The sequence below is a fragment of the Podarcis bocagei genome, assembly GCF_964188305.1.
Source record: "Podarcis bocagei genome assembly, chromosome: 6".
Classification (NCBI taxonomy): domain Eukaryota; kingdom Metazoa; phylum Chordata; class Lepidosauria; order Squamata; family Lacertidae; genus Podarcis; species Podarcis bocagei.
In genome coordinates, this window is record NC_138130.1 from 56924619 (window position 1) to 56945656 (window position 21038).

The following is a 21038-nucleotide window of genomic DNA, read 5'->3' on the forward strand; positions in this document are numbered from 1 at the left end:
GTTTTGTTCACTTAACCCTTTCTCCTCTGGTTTGGTCAACAGTGCTGCAACAAGTGAGAGTTGTACAATAAAAAAAGCTAGTAAAAATGCAACATGTTGATTAAACGGCGTTTTACACACCCAGCGCCCACAAATTAACCTGTTCCAAGCTGGACTGGACAGATGTTGGCTAGCGTGGGCCACTGTCACCCCGCTTTAGAAAGGATCTCACAGCAGGTGAGTGGCAGACGCCTTTGGAGAAATGATCCGTACCTTGGATCAAACAAGACGCCTGCTAGAATCTTACACACTGCCTCGTGTGCTAAAACGACGTGTGCTCTCTCTGTCCTCCTTAAATTGCCTTGGCAAACTAGAGAGAGCAAGTGGGAAGCCCAAAGATCTGGCAGGGTCGTCGGAGATCTTCTTGGGTGGAGGAGATTCAAGGAAACCTCTGCCCTCGGCGTCCTCCTCCTCCAACTCTCCCTTCCCTGGAACACCGAGCGACCGCAGCAGGCGCCTCCTACGTGGAAAACCTGAGCTGCTGGCAGCGGCGGCGGGGAGGGGAAGGGCGCGCGGCCTCGGGGCTGCGTTGCTCGGCCAGGCGGCTTGAGCGGGGGGAGCCGCCGTGCTCGGAGCAGGTATCTCCCCCTCAGCCCCGGCCCGTCTCCCTTCCCCGCCGCCGCCCTCCTCCTCCTCCTCGAGGAGGGTGTGGCGGCCGGCCAGGGCTGGAGGCAGGCGTCCAGCGCCAGCGAGGAGCTGCAGCAGCAGCAGCCACGAGTTACGCACGCAGTGAGCTCAAAGCTTGTCTACGGGGGTCCCGCCTCCTCGGGTAGGGGGAGGGGGGCTCCCCCGAGCGCATCCCATAAAGGGCAGGGCGGGCTGCCTCGGCGCTCGCATTCAAGGCGAACAGCCTCGGCGCTCGCGAAGCCGGGACCCGCCTCGCTTGCTTCCCTCAGCGGACTCCCGAGAGTTCACTTGACGAGGCGAGCCCGGCGGCAGCGGCGGCGCCCCTTCCCGCCTCAAGAGTCGTCCCGTGAGGAGCGCCGGGGCTTCGCTTGGACTGCCCGAGCCCACGCCCGCCTTCGGGGCGTCTTCGCTTGCCCTGCCCTCGGTTCCTTCTCTCCTCCACAAGTTACCTCAGCACAGCATGGAGAGGGCGGCAGCACGACTGGCGCTGAGCGCGCTGTTGCTCTGCCTGGCCGCTCGGGGCAGCCCGCGGCAGCCCGACGAGGAGGAGAAGGCGCTGGTGGTGCCCGTGAGGCTGGATTCCGCCGGGCGGCAGCAGCAGCGGCTCTACCGCCTGGACGCCTTTGGCGAGCGCCTCAGCGTGGAGCTGCAGCCCGACAGCAGCTTTTTGGCGCCGGACCTGACGCTGCAGTACGTGGGCAGCCGGCCCCGGAGCGAAGAGGAAGAGGCTTCCGAGCAGCCCGGTGCCTTGGCCGGCTGCTTCTACTCCGGCACGGTCAACGGCGACGCGCACTCCGCCGCCGCCCTCAGCCTGTGCGGAGGGCTCCGCGGGGCTTTCTACCTGCGCGGCGTCGAGTACCTCATTCAACCGGCCAACGCCTCCCTCCCGCAAGGAGGAGACGAGCCGCTTCGGCTGCACGTCCTGCGGCGCCGGCTGCGGAGGAGCCCCCGGCAAGACGGCGGAGCGAAGTGCGGAGTGACGGACTCCGATTTCCCCTCTACGGCTGCGGAAGGGCGGCCGCAGCTGCATGAAGGGAAGGAGGCGGCGGTTGCAGCAGGAGCAGCAGCACCGGAGCACGCGGCTCGCGCAGGTATTAACCTCCCTGCACTTGGCTGTCCTTGGCGGGGAAGCCGCTGAACTTCCAAGCCAAGGGAGTTCAGGCTCTGTGGGAACGTCAGCGGGATGCGGCGTGGCACGCATGCGCCCGGGTGGCCGCACTTTTTTGCCAAAGCGCCCGGAGTGGTCCAAAGGCTGCAGTCGACTTCCTCCGATTGGCCACTCTAAAAAATGGGGGTGGGTGCAAAAAAGAGAGAGAGAGAGAGATTTATAACAAAGCTAACTTGTGCTTAGGACAATAAGTGTAGTTTCCAGAGTTTGCATTCCGTCGCACTTAAGAATGCTTGCAACGATTCTATGACTGAATAAGCTCTTCAGAAATGTCCATATTTTAGATCCTAAGAGTATTTGTTTGGAAGTTCCATTGATTGCAACAGGCACCATTTCCAAGCAGTTTAAATCCTATGCAAGTGGAGTGAGTCCTGTTGGACGCAGTGGGACTGGCTTTCCGATAAACATGTACAGGAATGCATCGCCCAACAATGACCTACATTTATTGTCCACATGGAGGTCTTTATTTGGGACTGCTCTGGAGTAAATTTGGTGTGGATCCATGTGTTAGACATTACAGAATGCCAGGTGCCAAGTTGTGCCCACCTATTCTAGAATAATAGTGCTTACTATATTCCCTGCCCCTCTACTATTTAAAATTAGAAGCTTCTAAAAAGTAAATAGTCTGCAGTTCATATAAGGAGGAAACCTGACCCTAACCTTTTAAAAAGATCGTTGTAAGGGGATCCAAAATAAATAAAAAGGGCAGGTCCATCATACTCTGCAAACCTCTTATTTTAGCATAACCTCATAGGAGTCAGGGGTAATACTGTGGCATTTACTAGTTTGATGAGACCACTTTAGCAGAATATGAATTGAAATTAATGAGCACACAACCTGATCCTATGTTGCTTGGAAATAAATTCTGCTGAGTTAAATGGGGTCATCCTGCCCATCAAGCATGTGTAGGGGTGCTTGTGTAGGAATGTACAATGCTCAGGCTAAGGGTCGAAATGCAATTCATTAGCGCCTGAGTTACAGTCCCAAACACAATTACTAAGTAAACTGGACTGCACTGAACATACCCTAAATGCAGTGTGATTTTGTTTCCCTTGAGTTAAAACAAGGCAGAACTGTGCAATTAGCAGTGGTGCTGCAATCCTGTATATATTGGCTAAGAAACAATTATCCAGCAAATTACATTGTAACTCATAAATAAACATATCTACATCACATTACATTGATAGTACTCTTGAGTCCTAAATATGTAAATCTGTGCTCTCTGAACAATAAAACATACGCTCTATTGAAATTAGAGATTGCACTCTGATCCTAGGTTCCTCAGTTTGCAAATCCCAGAGACATAGCAGCTAATCCCAAGTAAGTGTGCATAGGAATGCAGCCTTAACCTATGCAGAATTATTCAGAAATAAGTAATCTAACAACCATTGCTAGTCCCAAAATATGAATGAGAGGAGGTAGTTCAGGTATAATTTCCATCTATATCACTGGATCTTTATGGATGACACAGACACAGGATACTCGTTGGTTTTCTGAAGCTTGAGCACCAATTCCAGCAGTAAATGCTTGTTGAATATATTTTCCTACCTTGTACCTTTCCTCATCTTAAATCAGTCACTCCTTTCCAAAGCTGCTTTTAGCTCCATGGGCAGGAAAGGGCAGCCCCCGTAGCTAAATGAACAACTTAAAACTGTTGCTGCTTCCACTCATTTACATGGCCTTTATGATTAGGAAATTTCCACTGCAAATTACACAGGGCAAGGGGAAGGAATGAATAGTGAATCAAGCTCACTGTATCCTCAAGTATATGCTCATGGGGGGAAAAGAAGGCAGATCTTTATTGACACAAAAGTATCCTAAAATTGTGGTAGTTGCTGTACAGTATGATCATTCACAACCATGCCTTTGGACACAGGTGTAGCAAAGGGGAAGTTCCAGCCCAATAAGGGCTTGTGAATGAAGACCATTTAATATGAGTCATGCAACCAATGAGAAAGTAGAGGAAAAGGCACTAGGAGTAAGACAAGGGCACAGTGTCTGGAGCATAGAAAGTGATGCAGTGAGGTCACAAGAACTGGGTCACAGTAGCAATCGGCTGCTTGGCACAAACTTTTATTCCTGCACTCTGCTTTCCACGTGGAGCCCCACAATCTTAGTCAAGGCTTTTGATTTCCAGTGCCAGCATGACATAATCCTAAGGTTTTATTACTGGAAAGGGGGGAGGGCACTTCTTCCAAGCATGCTTCCAGTTGTTTTAATCCTACTGCAAATTAATTGTATGTTCATTCCTGGTTCCATACACACCCTTTGCTTTTATTTAAGTACAAATTTTATTTTTAATAGAATTACAGCTGTTCTACATGGAAATCACACTCCAGTTTAAAACTGAGGGCTGGACGGGCAATGCAAAAAGGATAAAGCTTTTCCTCAGTTGATGTGAGCTGGGCTTCCACTTACTGTAGCCTACCATTTGATCAACAAGACGACAAAATTCTGTTCTGTTTAAGAGGATCAGCAATTGTGTCTGTCTGCAGCACACTTAACTTACAGCAGTAGGAAGGTGGGGCATCTTTCTGCCTGACTATAACAGCAGGGAGCTCAATGGAGACGTGAGGCATTACCCATTTGCAGAGGGAATATGATCCCTCGCTTCTCTACTGGCAGTAATAGGGGAACAATTTCCCTTTCATAGAGGAATAACTCCTCCTACGGGCAGGCAAGGAATTTTGTTTCTAAACCATGAAAGCAGCTGTCATCAGCATGGAGGTGTGCCATTTCCAAGAAAAGTGGGGAAACCCCACTCCTAATATTATGCCAAGCACAGAAACGTGGGCACGTGTAACATGCATGGATCCATGATGAGACTTTGGACCTGATCCTGAGTCAGCCTCTTATTTCTAGACTCTGAATCTTGGCCTAGGTTGCTTGTGAAGAATGATTCACAGCAGCAAGGGAGATTTATATTTTTACCTGTGATGGAAATATTGCCTGGATTGAAAAAGAATTACAGAATTTGCTTTTAATAATAATAATAAGTTGCATCTTTGCTACTTTAGACGCTGTCGGAAATGTTTACTGTTCAAGCTCTAGGTATAAAACAAGTCCTCAGTCAGCTATTTATAAGTATTTTTCTTTTCTAAAATACAGGACATAGAAGTACAAGGAAGAAAAGATTTGTGTCAAGCCATCGCTATGTGGAAACCTTGCTTGTAGCTGACCAATCTATGGCAGAGTTCCATGGCAATGGGCTGAAACATTATCTTCTGACACTCCTGTCTGTGGCTGCCAAATTGTATAAACATCCCAGCATCCGGAACTCTGTCAGTCTGGTGGTAGTGAAAATAATGGTCATCTATGATGAGCAGAAGGGGCCTGATGTGTCCTCAAATGCTGCGCTTACCTTAAAAAATTTCTGCAACTGGCAAAAGCAACACAATCCTCCTAGTGACCGGCATCCTGAGCATTATGACACTGCAATTCTTTTCACTAGACAGGTAAGGAGAAAAGAATGAAAAAGGAATGTGTTTGTTTAGCACATTTCCCGAGTATGGTCTGGAAGTATATAGGCTAAGTTGAGGCTAAGTAGGTCTGAGCCTGGTTAGTGTTTGGATGGGTGACTAGCTGGGAACCAGTTTGGGTTCCATGATGGGGAAAGGCAGGATTTAAAAGTTAAAAAATAATAATAATACATTTATTTACTTATTTATCACAAGGCTTTGGAACTAGTGCATCCAGAAACTTTTCATTTGATTTTTTTAGAAATATTGTTCCAAAGATCCAGTCACTGAAGAAATATGTTAATGCACCAGTTTTACTTGCTATACTTTTTGTAATTTCACCCATTTGGAAACTACAGAAAGTAAGTAGTTCAGCATGCATACTGCTGAGAATTTGATTTGTGAGTTTTGTTGGCTCCTGCTTGAACGGCAAATCCACCTGGAACTCATTCACAAGAAGTTCTAGGTAAATTTCCATTGCCACACAACTGCATAAAGTAGGTGGGGAAAACTCATACATTATAGTGTGGGATAATTACCCAGTTTATTTTTAAAAACCTCCATAGGAAACTTACACTATTGACTTAAAATATATTTCTTTGCAGCATGACTACCACAATTAGCATAGCAAAGTTTTGTGCAAGTCCTTCCAAGAGAGAATTATCTTTATACCTGTTGAAATTCTGAGTATCAATGCTCTTTCCAGAAGGAAAGGCAAACTGCCAAAGTAAGACTCTTCATGCCAAGGTTAAGCTCCTGACCTAATTAATAATGAAACTGGCTCTTCTTCTCCTTATATAGGATCTCTGTGGTGCCAAGACATGTGATACACTTGGGATGGCTGATGTGGGAACAGCTTGTGATCCAAACCGCAGTTGCTCTGTCATAGAAGATGATGGCTTGCAAGCCGCTTTTACCGCCACTCATGAATTAGGTAATTGAGATTCAAGAGAGATCTGTGGCAGCCTTGATTTATTTTAAAACATACATTATGCATTTTAGTCTGCATTTAAGCTATTAAATCAGCATGATTCTCTGTTACTGTGGTCTAGTTCTCAATGAGGTGGTAAACCTTTGCCTGGGTTGTTCCTCCTCAGACTACAGGTGGGGGGCATGCATTATTGAGTGTTCATCCGACAATAACAAAATATCAATTTATACAGAAAACTAGATCTTAAGGAGGATAGGTCAGAACCCTTCTCTCTGATTTCCCCGCCTCCCTAGAGAAGCATTCAGTTATGCCAGCCTCCACTTGTAATCTGAAGAAACAAGACCATGGGTAGCATCCCCATGTGTGTGTAGTCTGAAGTGATACAGCCACCTTACTGAGAATCTGCATAAAGTTGGGCAGCATTTGGAGAACAATCATGGGGGGAAAGGGCCTTTTAATTAGTGCTGTGTCAAAGTGTTTTGCCAAAACCTACCTTCCTTCCTCCTCCTCCTCCTCCTCCTCCTCCTCCTCCTCCTCCTCCTCCTTCTTCTTCTTCTTGGCATTTCAGCAAAGTGGAGGAGATGCAATGAGCTCCATCCCCAAGCTTGATCTTCAGGGGTGGGGAAGAAAACTCTTTCAAAAAACATTTTGGAAGGGCAGCTTTCTTGCGATTCCAAACAAGATGGCTGAGGGTTTACTCTCTCTGTCCTCAAAATACACATGTCAAAAAAAAGTTTCGTTGCCATGTAAAACAGTGCCAGAACTGCTTGAGCAGTCCAATCTGCATTATTTTCAAAATTCTCCAATGCTGCATTATGCAGCCTTATTCCGCGGGGCATCATTGTGGGTCCATTGGCCAAATGTGAATTACCAAAGGAAGTAAGAGAGGGTCTTGTGTTCAAAGTTTACTTATACTCTGAATTGCAGCTTTTGTCTGCTTGCAATCCTGGCAGATGGCCTTGCAACCCTGACGCAAAACTTGCTCTGTTATCATTTTGTCCTTGAGACTCCTAAACTGTGACTTCTTTTCTCCAGTAGTACACATCAAAATTACATCCATTCAGATGTTTAATACTTAGTGTAACAGAAGGTAATTTTAAAGAGTCATAATGTATATAACAGATTTTATGATGCTACCTTTTTTTCCAGGCCATGTGTTCAGTATGCCCCATGACGATGCAAAGCAATGTGCTGGTATTAATGGTGTAAGCAGGGACTCCCATATGATGGCATCTATGCTTTCCAACTTGGATCGAAGCCAGCCGTGGTCTCCGTGCAGTGCTTATATGATTACTACGTTTTTGGATAATGGCCATGGTAAGTCGTGGTTTCAATTTATCTCTGTAATGCTAGGGTTCATATACTGCTTACATTTAACACTTTAATTTCCAGCTTACTGAAACAATTCTGCACTTCGTTATGCTGCTTTCTGCTATAAGTCTGCTGTTACTTGCCCTTTAGAACACTTACACACACCTGAGAAATTATTTAAAGGATGGGGGATTACATGGGTCTTTCCCACAGAATTGGCACCATTCCAGAAGGGGTGGGTGCTGACTGCATGAGAAAACCCCACACAATTGGCTCATTCAGCCATGTGGGTGGGTTATCTAAGCCAAACAGGAAACGCTTGTGTGTAAGTGACATCCATACTGTTGTGACAATGTCAAGAACATATTTTACTTACTCTTCAGCTTTATCAGACAACTATTGGTCATAGTAACACAAATGCAGTCCCCGTGCTCGTGTCCAGCATGCTCCTGAGTATTAGGGAGAGAGGGCAAATAGAGCAGGACTGGTGCTTTTGAAACCTCAATACACATTTCCTAGAGGCCTCTGCTTGGTTGTTACTGGAAACAGAATGCTATACTAGCCAGATCATAGGGGTGATCTGAAGTTCAACGGGCAACTTCCATTTTATGGTTGAAAATATGTTGTCAAATATTGACAGATTCACTTCAATAGTCTAAAACATTCCTTTTTTCAGTCATTTTTATAGCATTTGTAGTGTGCAAAGATGGGCACATTTTGCCTCCAGAAAGGTCCAGGCTCAATCGCCAGCATCTCTTGGCAGGGCAAGGAAAAGGCCATCATGTCTGAAACCCCAGTGAGCCACTGCCAATCCATTTATACCAGGGATGGGGAACTTGCCATCCAGCAGATGGTGTTGGACTCCAAATCCCATCAGCCCTAGTAAGCATGGCTACTAAGCTGCGTGGGCCCAGTGGCCTTAAGACTGCTACCTATGTTCCTCTTTTGAATCATTATTTTGATCACTTTCATGCAATCGTTCAACATATCTCTGTTGCACCTGCTTAGACGTATTTTGTTGCAGTACATTTTGTTAAATGAATAAAATCCTAGTGAGTGCATGTCTCAGAACAGAAATCCCTCAAATCTCTTTCTGATACTATCCTATTTACAGGAAAAGCAACCCAACTTTTTTTAACAAAAGTTTTCTTTTGTCACTCTTTCCCCCCCTTTCTCCAGGCGAGTGTTTGCTGGACAAGCCTCACAAGCCTATCCAACTCCCTTCTGATCTGCCTGGAACACAGTATGATGTGAATAGGCAGTGCCAGTTCACATTTGGAGAAGATTCCAAACACTGTCCTGATGCAGCCAGCACATGTACAACTTTGTGGTGTACTGGCATGTCTGGTGGACTGCTCGTGTGCCAAACCAAACATTTCCCTTGGGCAGACGGCACCACTTGTGGAGAGGAAAAGTGGTGCATGAATGGCAAGTGCATTGAGAAGACAGACAGGAAGCATTATGATGTAAGTATGGTTATTTTTTAAAAAACCCCTGAAAATATATATCTATATCTAATCAAGAGTGATGATGTACAGTGTAATTATTATTAGCTGCCTTGAGTCCCAGAATGGGGAAATGGTGGAATATAAATAATAATAATTAATAGTAATAATGATGATGATTATTTGATTTGCTACCTGCCCTTCGCCTCAAGAGCCTATGCACAACCATTTAAAATGCAGCATGAAGATATGGCTAAACAAATTAGGAATACTCTGGGCCACTCAAGTTTTTAGTTCCAATAAATCTAAATATTTTAGCTTAGTATAGTGATCCTGTGTGTGTTAACTCAGAAGTAAGGGGGCAGTCCATACAACTGGCAGCGGTATGGCCTAATGGGGCAGCATAGCCCCCACCACAGTCACGCCACTCATGCCAACTAGGGCAGGGGCATCAGAGGAAAATGACACTCCATTAGGCTAGCTGCCAGGCTGGTATAACAAATTGCCCCACTGCTGTCACATGACCTGGTAGTATAGCCAGGTCAGGACCCAGCAGATCCTGTGCCAGTGCAATTATATGCATGTATACTCCGAAATAAGTGGGACTTACTTGAGTAGGACTTACTCCCAGGTAAGCATGCATAGGGTCACAGCCTGTCATTAGAAAGTGGGCACAGGGTTGCAGCCTAAAATATGTTCCTAATGATAGATGCTTTCCCCAAAAGCATTTAACATGTGGGCTTATTTCTGTGTCTTGAAATGTAGACCCCTATTCATGGTGCCTGGGGATCATGGAGTTCCTGGGGAGAGTGTTCCAGGACGTGCGGTGGTGGAGTGCAGTACTCTCTGCGAGAGTGTGACAACCCAGTTCCCAAGAACGGCGGGAAATACTGTGAGGGAAAGCGGGTGCAGTACAGGTCGTGCAACATTGAAGACTGTCCAGACAACAATGGTAAGTTACAATCAGTTTTTTTCAAATAGAAAGGAAATGTAGTTGTAATATCTTCAAAATGCCTAATAAATGTATTTTCTGTACACAGGCAAAACCTTCAGGGAGGAACAGTGTGAGACTCACAATGACATTTCCAAGTCTCCTTTTGGAACTGGGCCTGTAGTGGAATGGACACCCAAGTTTGCTGGAGTCACTCCCAAAGACAGATGCAAGCTTACCTGCCTTGCAAAAGGCACTGGCTATTTCTTTGTCCTTCAGCCTAAGGTGGGTGTGGGTGTCAGTGTTGGTGCATATTACTTATAGGCAAAGTTTTATATGTGCCATTAAATTTAATTGCTCCTAACTATTGCTTAGAGAGGCACACCCTTATATGGAAGCTAACACTTTATTCAAATAGCTTCACTCCCCTTGCTTCACGGCAGTCCAATCTTCCCACTGCAAACATATTTGCGTGAATAGTCATTTGGTTCTATATCTTATTTTTAAAATACTTTTGAAAATCTTTTACATGGTATCTGAATTTATTCATTTTCTAAGATCCAGCAGGTTCCTTCATTCTCTCTCTACACCATAGCAATGCCTAATTACTAAACATCTAACTTCTAAAAAGTGATAAAATGCTTTTTATTCGATTTAGTTTCAATTTTGAAGCTGTTAGTCAGATAAACTCATCCCCCAAAGCTTAAAGTAAGGTATAGTTGTATTCTTCATAATGAAATATTACTTGGCTATATGCTGACTTCCTGATCCTTGAAGAAATTAATTAGGCTCCTGCTGACACAAGTGCTGGAAGATCAAAGTCTGTTTGTTGCTGTTACAGAATATAAATTTATAACTTTTGATCTAGAGAGACAGGCAAGGAGCAGTGAGCTGTCTTTGTGATGCTATGCATGAGCAACTGCCCAAGAAAGGACTTGGTGTTGTTAGTTCTGAACACGAATGTGAGAAATTTGGGAAGGCTTAAATTCTGAGAGGGAAGAGGAAACTGTACACTGCTACATTCCCTACCAACCCCCCAAAATCCTCACAGATGCTTAGCTTACAGAGCTGGACTTCTGTTCAGTTTTATACCAACACAGTTCCTAATGATCACAAACTATGCGTACAACGCCCAAGTGCTGGATATAGAAATCCAGGAAGCAGTTAGGCAGTACCTTTCTATGCATGTAGTCCAGAATCCAGCCAGTCATGTGTTTATGGAAACCCACTTCTACACATGAATCACACTCGCTGAACAAAGACAATAAAATTATAGTTTTATTATGACGCCCACTGTTGATTTTCAGTTGGGACCATTGAATATCTCCTCCGTTGAAACTATTGTGATTTAAAAGTGTTTAACTCTGGATGGACCTGGTGCCAAAAATGTTTAGTGTTAGTACGAACACATGTGTGCCCTTCTAATCATGGCTTCTTTGCTTTCTTTAAAGGTGGTGGATGGAACCTTGTGTAGCCCAGAGTCCACTTCAGTCTGTGTCCAGGGGCAATGTGTAAAAGCTGGCTGTGATCGCATCATAGGCTCCAGTAAGAAGTTTGATAAATGTGGCGTCTGTGGAGGAAATGGATCTACTTGCAAGAAAGTGTCTGGAACACTTTCTAGTTCCAGGTATGTGGGGTTTTATCCTTAACTGTTCCTAATAGCTTACAGATATGTCTTATCCACTAGGATTGTAGAGCAGTTATATTGTTCAGCTGAGGGACCAAACTTTCATCTTTTAAAATCGAAAGCTTACTTAAAGCTTGTGTTAATGTACAGGAATTTCAACTTTTGAAGCTGCAAAGATCTAGCCAATCATAAGTTTCTGTACTTAATCACTTAACTGTGATCCTTGAGCAAATAAGGATATACTGGAGACTCAACTGCTGTCCTCTTTTTCTTACCTCTAGACCTGGTTATCATGATGTTGTTGTGATCCCTGCTGGGGCAACGAACATAGAAGTTAAACAACGGAATCACAGAGGTATCAGGCAGGACGGCAGCTTCCTTGCTATTAAAGCTGCAGACGGCACCTACATTCTCAATGGTGACTATACACTATCAACTGTGGAGCAAGACATCACCCATAAAGGCAGTGTGTTGACATACAGCGGCTCCTCAGCTCCTCTGGAAAGAATCCGCAGCTTCAGCCCACTGAAGGAACCTTTAACAATACAGGTCCTTACAGTGGGTGATTCGTTTCGACTTAAGATCAAATACAGCTATTTTGTGAAGAAAGCAGGTTCCGAGAAACCTCCCAGCAAAAAGACTGATTCTTTCAATGCAATTCAGGAGACGATCTTATCTGAATGGATTTTTGAAGAATGGGGAGAATGTTCTAAGTCCTGTGGTACTGGTTGGCAGAGGAGATCTGTAGAGTGCAGAGACCTTAATGGACAGCCTGCCACAGACTGTGCAAAAGAACTCAAGCCAAGCGATGTCCGGCCGTGTGCAGACACACCATGCCCACAGTGGCAGCTGGGAGACTGGTCACCATGCTCTAAGACATGTGGGAAAGGCTTCAAGAAGAGATTGTTAAGATGCATGTCCTTTGATGGTGCCACATTGTCCAATGAAAGCTGTGACATTTCAAAGAAACCTAAACATTTAATAGACTTCTGTAATGTTACAAACTGCAGCTAAACCGTAACAGGTTGGGGAAGCTAAAGTTGGTTGTTTTCTATTCCCCTTCAGACCAAAGCACTGAAAATGAACTATTGAGAGGTAGCAATTGTAATTCGCATGGAAAATTCACAGGGAATCCACTGAGATGGAACAGTGCAAATAACGTTAAATAGTACACTGAAATGTAAAACAAAAAACCAAACAAAAAACCACGTCAACTGAAAATCTGATAAAAACAATCTTAGTTGCTAGCTGTTTCATCTTCAGCAGGTAAAAGTCCTGAGGCATTACAATTTCCTCTTTTAAGTCTGTTACAAATTAAACAAAACATAGGCAGTGGCCAAAGAAGTTTAAGCAAACATTTCAGTGTTTTAGTGAGAGTTGGGTTTTTTGTTAAAACTGATGGAGTTTGGTTTTTGGTACTGATAAAATCCCTCTCTTAATCAAAGTTGGAGAGGGAAGACCATTTTCCTCTAAGCTTAATTATTGGCCTACCTCACAAAAGCAAAAAACATAACAGTATTTTTTTTGGGGGGAACTATATTGTTCATGGCTGCTATCAATAGTTTTATATAACAGTAGAGTGATATTTTCCACCAGGAAGCAAACAATTACAATGATGTTTGCTTGTAAAATCTCTTGATAACTAGAATGTAGTGCTCTTAAAACCTTTTGCTTTAATGAGATCCTTTTTCTTCATTGTAGCTGGTATGCTCAACCTGCAGAGTTAGAATGGTAGCAGTTTGAGAACCGCACACTGTTCTCACTGCCCTGGATTGATCGCTCCCTTGTGTGTGTGTCTGTTCTTCATGCCCACAGTTGTTCCACAGGACTCCAACAAAACCCAAATTTAGCTTTGGAGCACATGCATGTGCCTGATTCCACCATGAAAACATATTCCTAAATTGTTACCATTTGAGTTATCTAACAGCCACCATTTTGTTCAGATACAGCTCTCCACCTCGTCAAAAGTAATATTCTTACGTTTTCTACAAAGAGTTAATGGAATTTTATGGATAGAAAATCGCTTAATACATGGCACCCCATAAATTTGCATTGTTCGAATCACTTGTACGGCAGGGAAGATTGCTGCGGGATAGCAGGTCCATCCACAGCAGTATGCCAGTCCCTGCATATTTAAAAAGGATGTGCTAGTTCATAGACTATGAGAGAATATGGCTCTCCATATGTATATAGTAAAATATATTGCTATAGAGGATGCGTACTTTATAAGTATTTATATTCTTTCCCTTCTGAGAAGGGTTATAATTGGTAATAAAATGCATATAATGAACCTATTTATTTTTATATTTCTTGGCTAATATGATCTCCTAAGTTATCACTTTTTTAAAAAAAGAAAAAGACATATAACAAGGATAGAGTATTTATGCAATATAATATGATACTAGAGATAATAAACACTATGAATTTTGGAAACTGTGTGAGGGTTTTTATTTCACTGATGTTCACATTACAGTGTTCAAAAGAATAGCTGTTGTGAAGGTTAATGAAGGGCATTGCAAGACACAATCCAGCCTAGCACATGCATTATGTTCTATGCAGATATCAGCCTAGGATTCAAGAGGAGCCTGTTTGCCCTCCAGCGCCCTTAACATGCATGCTCCACTTCACTTGGTTTGCAGCTGGGAGTGGAAGAGCTACGATTCCTGTCACAATCCCACCTTAGCTCTTACGTGGGTGTAGAGATACACAAGTTTAGCTCAACACAGTCCTAATCACATTTATGCTCCTTTTGTTGAATATAGGTGTTAGGCCTGTTTCATACATGGAAACAGTGATGCTTTAACCACCTGAAATGTCACTGCGCGCAACAAGATTATTCAGGTAAGGCAGCTTGGGACATGAATCCATCTGCTTTCACTGCACCACTGCAATCTGAAAGTCTTGCAGTAGAATAGCGAAAACCATTGCATCCGCATGAACTACTTCGTTGGAATGGCTTCCTGTAAAATGCTGCCTCTGCACAGTTGCATTTCCATCTGCCATTGTGCTGCTGTTCAAAATAGCAGCTGCAAGCAGACTTCCTTGATAGATGTTTCTGTGGGAACAAAGATCAATGTTTTCCCCCTCACACATTGCAACAGAATTGGTTTACAAAACTAAAAGATCAATTCATATTACAATTATTTCACCTTTGTGTTCTTTGTCTCACACATTCAATATGCACATACAAAACACACACGGGGGGGGGGGTATTTGTGCAAACTTCAGAGAATGTGTTCCTTGTGAGGTTTGGTTTACATAGCTCTTGTAGAAACAGATTTAATAACAGATTTGACCCAGGCTTCTAGTTGATAAACAATGATTAATCCAAACTGGCTTACATATGCCTATGGTATTAAAGAAAGAGAGGGATAGCAAATTCTAGGCTTTAGGAGCCATAAAGATGAGAGCATTGTAGTACATAAGAAATGTCAGAAATCCTTTTTGTGTACTTCCCATTTAAGTAAATGAGAGCTGTGCTAGAGCACAGCAGTTTTAATATTTACACAAGAGAACTTCCCACTGGGTTGTGTTAATTGGACTGCTGTGCCAACTATGCTACCCAGTGTGGGGTGTTTTGCCCTTTCCTTCCTGCCATCTCCATCCCAGCTAAAAACACTTAAGAGTCTTTTGTCAGGGGGAAATATTTGTACTTGTAAATGTACTTACCAGCACATACCCTGTACTTCATAACCTGATCTTGCTTTTGTAGAAGCTGGTCAAACTGTTCAGTGCAAGTGTCTTTCAAATGAGTATATTTAAGATTACAATGAGAACGGGAGCAGGACAGACACTTTCTTGCACATAATAGTGCATATGTGATTGTGTGCCCCCTGTCCTATGGAAAAACAATACAGTGGTGCCTCGCAAGACGAAAAGAATCCGTTCTGTGATTCTCTTCGTCTAGTGGTTTTTTCGTCTTGCGAAGCAAGCCCATTGACGGATTAGCGGATTAGCGCTATTAGCAGCTTTTAGCACCTTATCGGTTTATCGGCTTATCGGATCAGCTGATAAGCGGCTTAGCGGCTTAGAAAAAGGGGGGAGGGGAAAAACCCCACAGGAACTCGCAAGACATTGTCTTGCGAAGCAAGCCCATAGGAGATTCGTTTTGCGAAGCACCTCCAAAACGGAAAACCCTTTCGTCTAGCGAGTTTTCCGTCTTGCGAGGCATTCGTCTTACGGGGCACCACTGTATGCTTAATTTTTCATAGGTAATCAGTGTTCCGTGATCCTGAGCATGCCGGCTCCCCAATCCTAAACATATTTACTTGGAACTTATTTCCATAGTATCAGTGGGATTTAATTCCAAATGCGTTAGGGCATAGCAATGTGTCAGGAATGCAGGGTCTCAGGGTCAAATGCCCAGCTCTTGGGACTCTCCCCCAGTTTCACACCCTCCTCAAGTGCTTTTGTGTCAATGAAATGTGATGATGCTTCTTGGTTGCATGAACAGGGGGATGTTGGATGTGTGTGTAGCAGGGGTGCCAACGCCTGGGGCCCAACTCTTTTGGGTCCTCTCAATGTTCAAAATATCAGGACCAACTGCAATGTGACTTCAGTGGCTGGTTTCTTCTTCTGCTGCTGCTGCAGAGGGGAAGGAGGGGGGAGCAGCCCCCAGCCAGTAGTGGCAGCAGGAGGGGCTACTGATAATTGAAGCTGCACTGCTGCCGTGTTTGGCTCTGCCCCCTGGTTCCTCTGACGTCCTGACATGATGTTGGGACATCACATGCATGATGTCACACACAATGTGTCCCCCCCCCCAATGCCTCTGGTGTGTAGAACCATTTGGCTTTTACATCTACTATACAGTCATACCTCGGGTTAAATATGCTTCAGGTTGAGCGTTTTCAGGTTGCGTTCCGCGGCAACCCAGAAGTAACGGAACAGGTTACTTCCAGGTTTTGCCACTCGCGCATGCGCAGACGCTCAAAATGACCTCACGTGCATGCTCAGAAGCGGCGAATCACAGCACGCGCAGACATGGGTTGCGTTCTGCTCGGGATGCGAACGGGGCTCCGGAACGGATCCTGTTCGCATCCAGAGGTACCATTGTATAGAGGTTGGAGTCGGATCCATTGCTCTGCCCACATTTACCTCTTGCTCTGCTACCCCCAGAAAGGTGGTGCATACCATGGGGGAATGCACCCCTCAGTCTAAAAAGGGTTACTCACTTTCTGCTCTTACGTGATGGCAATAGTTCTGTGTGATCGAATGCAGAAAAATAAAGAATTGCTTCCTGCATTGATCCCAGACGCTGGCAATGTATGGCCTTGATTGGAAGAGTAAGCTGGCACACTGCCACCTGACTACCTCAATAAATGTATGCAGGAAGTTCATAAGGGATCTTGCACTTCACTTGAGTGGTCTTACAACATGAGCATCCCCCTCACACCCACATGCCAAAAACACACTAGGATAGTGTAGGGTGCTCAGCAAACTAGGAAATATTGTTGCTATGAGGCCAGTTTGTTCAAGGCATAAAATCCTCCTGGACTGTTCAGGAGATAGCAGTTTTGCACTGCAATATTTATGAGATTTTTTTTTAATGATAATATATGTAAACATGTTGTATGTTGATGTATTTTGCTGTCTATGGATGTTTTGATTGTTTCCTTCCTCAGGGAAGTGAACAATACTCTGCATTAAGACACAAGAAGGACCTTTACGGCTGCTCTCCCCGCAAACCCCTCTCCACACAGGTTTCCTCTCAGGCTTTCAATGCACAGTTTTATTTATTTGTAATAAGAATCAGCATAATACTTTGTGTCAGCAGGAAGGAACGTCCTTGCAGTATTGTTTGCCCATAACTCCAGCTGAGCTTCATCCAAGAAAAGATTCTCAGTCACTACTTGGCAAGAATGAAGGTAGGCACGAAAAAACCTGCATAAAATATTGTGGAATTCAAGCCTGTCAAGGTCATGCACTTTACAATTCCAAACCTGTGTGTGTGTGTGGTTTCTTAATGAGGCTGTATTTTGTATAGCCTGTGTCAGCAACTGGCCAGCTCTGGTGCCACATAAGGACAAGTATTAAGGTTACTGAAGTCTGTTGTTTACTCTTTCTGTGGCAGCACTTGTATTCCACTCCTTTGGCGCTGCCTTCTTAGAATAATATATTGTTTCTGCTAACTGTGGGCCTGTGCCACAGACATCGCTGCTGAATGTATTTCACAGACCCTCCAAGTGTCCCTATTTTTCAGGGACAACCCCGGATTTACAGAAGCCATCCTGGTTTCTGATTTGATCCTGGAATGTCCCGCTTTTCCGTAGGATGTCCCTATTTTTATCGTAGAAATGTTGGAGGGTATGGAGTTATGTGACCCCCCAAGCCAAGTACCTCTACAACCTTTAGAAGACACCTGAAGGCAGCCCTATATAGTGAAGTTTTTTTAAAAAAAAGTTAATGTTTTACAGTGGTACCTCAGGTTAAGAACTTTATTCGTTCTGGAGACTGAGACTGTTCTTAACCTGAGACTGTTCTTAACCTGAGGTACCACTTTAGCTAATGGGGCCTCCTGCTGCCGCCGCACCGCCGCGCAATTTCTGTTCTCATCCTTAAGCAAAGTTCTTAACCCAAGGTACTATTTTTGGGTTAGCGGAGTCTGTAACCTGAAGCATCTGTAACCTGAAGCGTCTGTAACCTGAGGTACCACTGTATTGTGAGTGTTTTTTTATGTTGTAAGCCGTGCAGAGGGGCTGTGGCAACCCTATCAGATGGGCGGGGAATAAATAATAAACATGACATGTGGCCAGTATGACATCTAGATCATCCTTGTTCACACTGAAAGAAAGAAATGGAAAACTATTTTAGTTAAGAATACTAGAAGAGCCCTGTTAGATCATGCCATACGTCTATCGAGTTCAGCTTCCTTTTCATCCAGTATCCAGCTAGATATCTATAGGAAACAAGCACAACATCAGTCTCATTCTCCCCAACAACTTGTGTCCAGAGGCATGCCTCTTCCAATACATACAGCCATTGTGACTACTGTACTAGTTACTGATAGCCTTATACCCTGCATGGTGGCCAATCCTGTTTTTAAGCCAGTTCGGAGATGGGAGAGAGGCAATTGTAATATTGCCTCATTACCTTGCATATGGTAAGACAGTGTTGTGTGGATTATTCTTTTGTATATCTCTCTAGATAAAGAGCCATATACGAGAACCAAAAATACAAAAACAAAATAAAACTTTCCCCAAACTGCTGCATGCGACTCGGTCGGCGGAAGTCATAAATTCAACACCCTCCCCTTTCCTCCACAACAGAATTTATGATGGAAAGGCTGATGAAGTTTAAATAAGAAGCATTCAGCTCAGTCAGCAGCGCTGTATTTTAAAAGGACGGCAGTATTTTTTGTTGTTGAAGATAATGAACTGTTCTGTGCTGCTTCAGGCAATATTAAATTAAAATCCATTGGGAAACAAACATGAAGAAATATCTTGTTTTTGCAAAAGTACCAATTCCTAGCATCTCCCCTCACTTTAACTTAATGCCCTACTGTCTGATACACAGACTATGACCCCATCTGCACTGTACAGTACATTGAAAGCAATAGCATACCACTTTAAATAGTCGTGGCTTCCCCCAAAGAATTCTGGGAGCTGTAGTTTAAGAGTGCTAAGAGTTGTTACAAGATCCCAATTTCCCTTACAGAGCTTCAGTTCTCTGAGTAGTTTAATAAGCAATCTCTCTTCCCCAGTAACTCTGGGAATCATAGCTCTGTGAGGGGAAAGGGGACCTTGTTCTTTTAACAAATTACAGTTCCCAGGATTCCTTGGGGGAAGCCATGTTTAAAGTGGTATCATACTGCTCTAAATGTGTAGATTTTGCTTCATGGCTGTGTCTGCATTTCTCAGAATGCAACCTCTTCAAAGGGAAGGGGGAGGAAAGAGAACACTCTATGGTGGAGCTTTCCAAACTGTGTGTCACGACATGTTAGTGTCTTATAAGGGTTTAGGTTAACCTCCAGTTTGCTAGTACAGTCATACCTCGAGTTGAATGTGCTTCAGGTTGAGTGCGTTTGGGTTGCGCTCCATGGGAACCCGGGAGTAACGGAGCATGTTACTTCTGGGTTTCGCCACTTGCGCATGCGCAGACGCTCAAAATGACGTCACACGCATGCACGGAAGCGGCGAAACATGACCTATTTTATCAAAGTAATTGTTGAACTGAAATACAATTAAGTATATTTTTGTGGGGGGCCCAAGAGCGTGGGGCCCTAAGCTATAGCTTGTTTAGCTTATACATAAATCCGGCACTGCTCCTGCCCTTGGGAAGGTTCAGGAGAAGGGGGGGTGGCCCGCAGCGTTCCTCCTCAGTCCAGCCCCTGACACCCTATGACATATATCAAGTCGGGCAACTCCATATGCTCACCATTGTGAGGTGATGCAATGGCCCATCTGCCCCATCTGGGCATCTGGACAGAACACTACCCTGGGACCCCTTTAACAGGGCACCCTGATCCCCTGGATCAGGAAGTGGGGCTCCCAATTCCCCCCCCCTTAGACTAAGGATCCAATCCAAGTCCTTAACTGCCAAGTTAGTTTTGACAATTGCTACAAGATAGGCAAAAACCCACAGAAGACAGGCCCATGTCGCAAAAGGGGGTGGGCAATTCCTCCCTGGCCCCCAATACAGTGACTGAATGCTTTCATAGTAAGGTCATAAGCATGACTTGCCCACTTACCCTCATGTGGGGCATGTCAAACTAGTTATTAGACATCCCAGAGGAGGGAGGCTAGACAGCAAACAAGGCCTTGGGCAGGGATGGGGAACTTGTGGCCTTTCAGGTGGACTCCAGCTCCCAGTCAGCATGGCCAGGAATGATAGCAGCTGCAGTTCAGCAACATCTGGGCAGCACCTTTTTGGGTACCCTGCACTATATGTTCCTGGTTTGGCTTCTAAATGCTTCCAGGGTCACTGTCATACATGTTAGAAATAAATAGTAAGGGAACCAAATCTTACTTATTCTTACTTACTTATTCTTTGCTTGACAAAAGTGGTACAAAAGAGCTGACTCAGGAAGTACGATTTGACCTGAGGCTCTATACAGCAAGGGACATTTTCATCAAAAGAGCTGCTCACACCAGTAGCTCTTATTAAGTTGAATTGTAAAGTAACCTTTCACGTATAACTAATTCAATTTTTCAAGGCACAGCTCAATAGTATCCCCTGCTCCCACATCTTCCTAGAAACATTCTATTTCTAGCTGCATATACAGAAATAAAGCAGGACAGTCATCAAAGGCTCCCTAGCCTACGGTCTTTACTAATATCTGTGCATATGGCTTCACTCATTGGTAAGATAGGTAGAAGACCTTGAAGTCAGAAAAAAGGACTGGGGCTGGAACAAGACACAGAATAGTACAGTATACTGCATGTTGAAACTTTTCCTGCTGTGAAAGTCTTGTTAGAATAAAGGTATAAACTCAAACAAAAGCCAGTCCCTGGTGGGCCCCCCCAGCTGGCTTAGACCTCTGAGACAAGGAGCAAGTGTGTCCAG

General features: G+C 44.3%; 1 protein-coding gene across 1 annotated transcript; it reads left to right on the forward strand.

Moving 5' to 3' along the window:
• Positions 1-868: 868 nt before the first annotated feature.
• Positions 869-13970, forward strand: ADAMTS1 (ADAM metallopeptidase with thrombospondin type 1 motif 1). The gene is made up of 9 exons (XM_081199286.1): positions 869-1757; positions 4943-5289; positions 6094-6226; positions 7373-7540; positions 8714-9000; positions 9745-9931; positions 10020-10195; positions 11362-11537; positions 11819-13970. Exons 1-9 carry the CDS (start codon positions 1127-1129, stop codon positions 12549-12551), a joined length of 2838 nt encoding a protein of 945 aa, XP_081055412.1. The 5' UTR covers positions 869-1126; the 3' UTR covers positions 12552-13970.
• Positions 13971-21038: the final 7068 nt, after the last annotated feature.

What these genes read in the sequence shown, in the direction of transcription:
- ADAMTS1 (XM_081199286.1), top strand. Translation starts at nt 1,127, where the DNA reads ATGGAGAGGGCGGCAGCACGACTGGCGCTGAGCGCGCTGTTGCTCTGC. An exon ending in GTTTTTGGATAATGGCCATG is followed by an intron (nt 7,541 to 8,713) that starts GTAAGTCGTGGT and finishes CCCTTTCTCCAG; the next exon opens with GCGAGTGTTTGCTGGACAAG. An exon ending in GGAACACTTTCTAGTTCCAG is followed by an intron (nt 11,538 to 11,818) that starts GTATGTGGGGTT and finishes TCTTACCTCTAG; the next exon opens with ACCTGGTTATCATGATGTTG.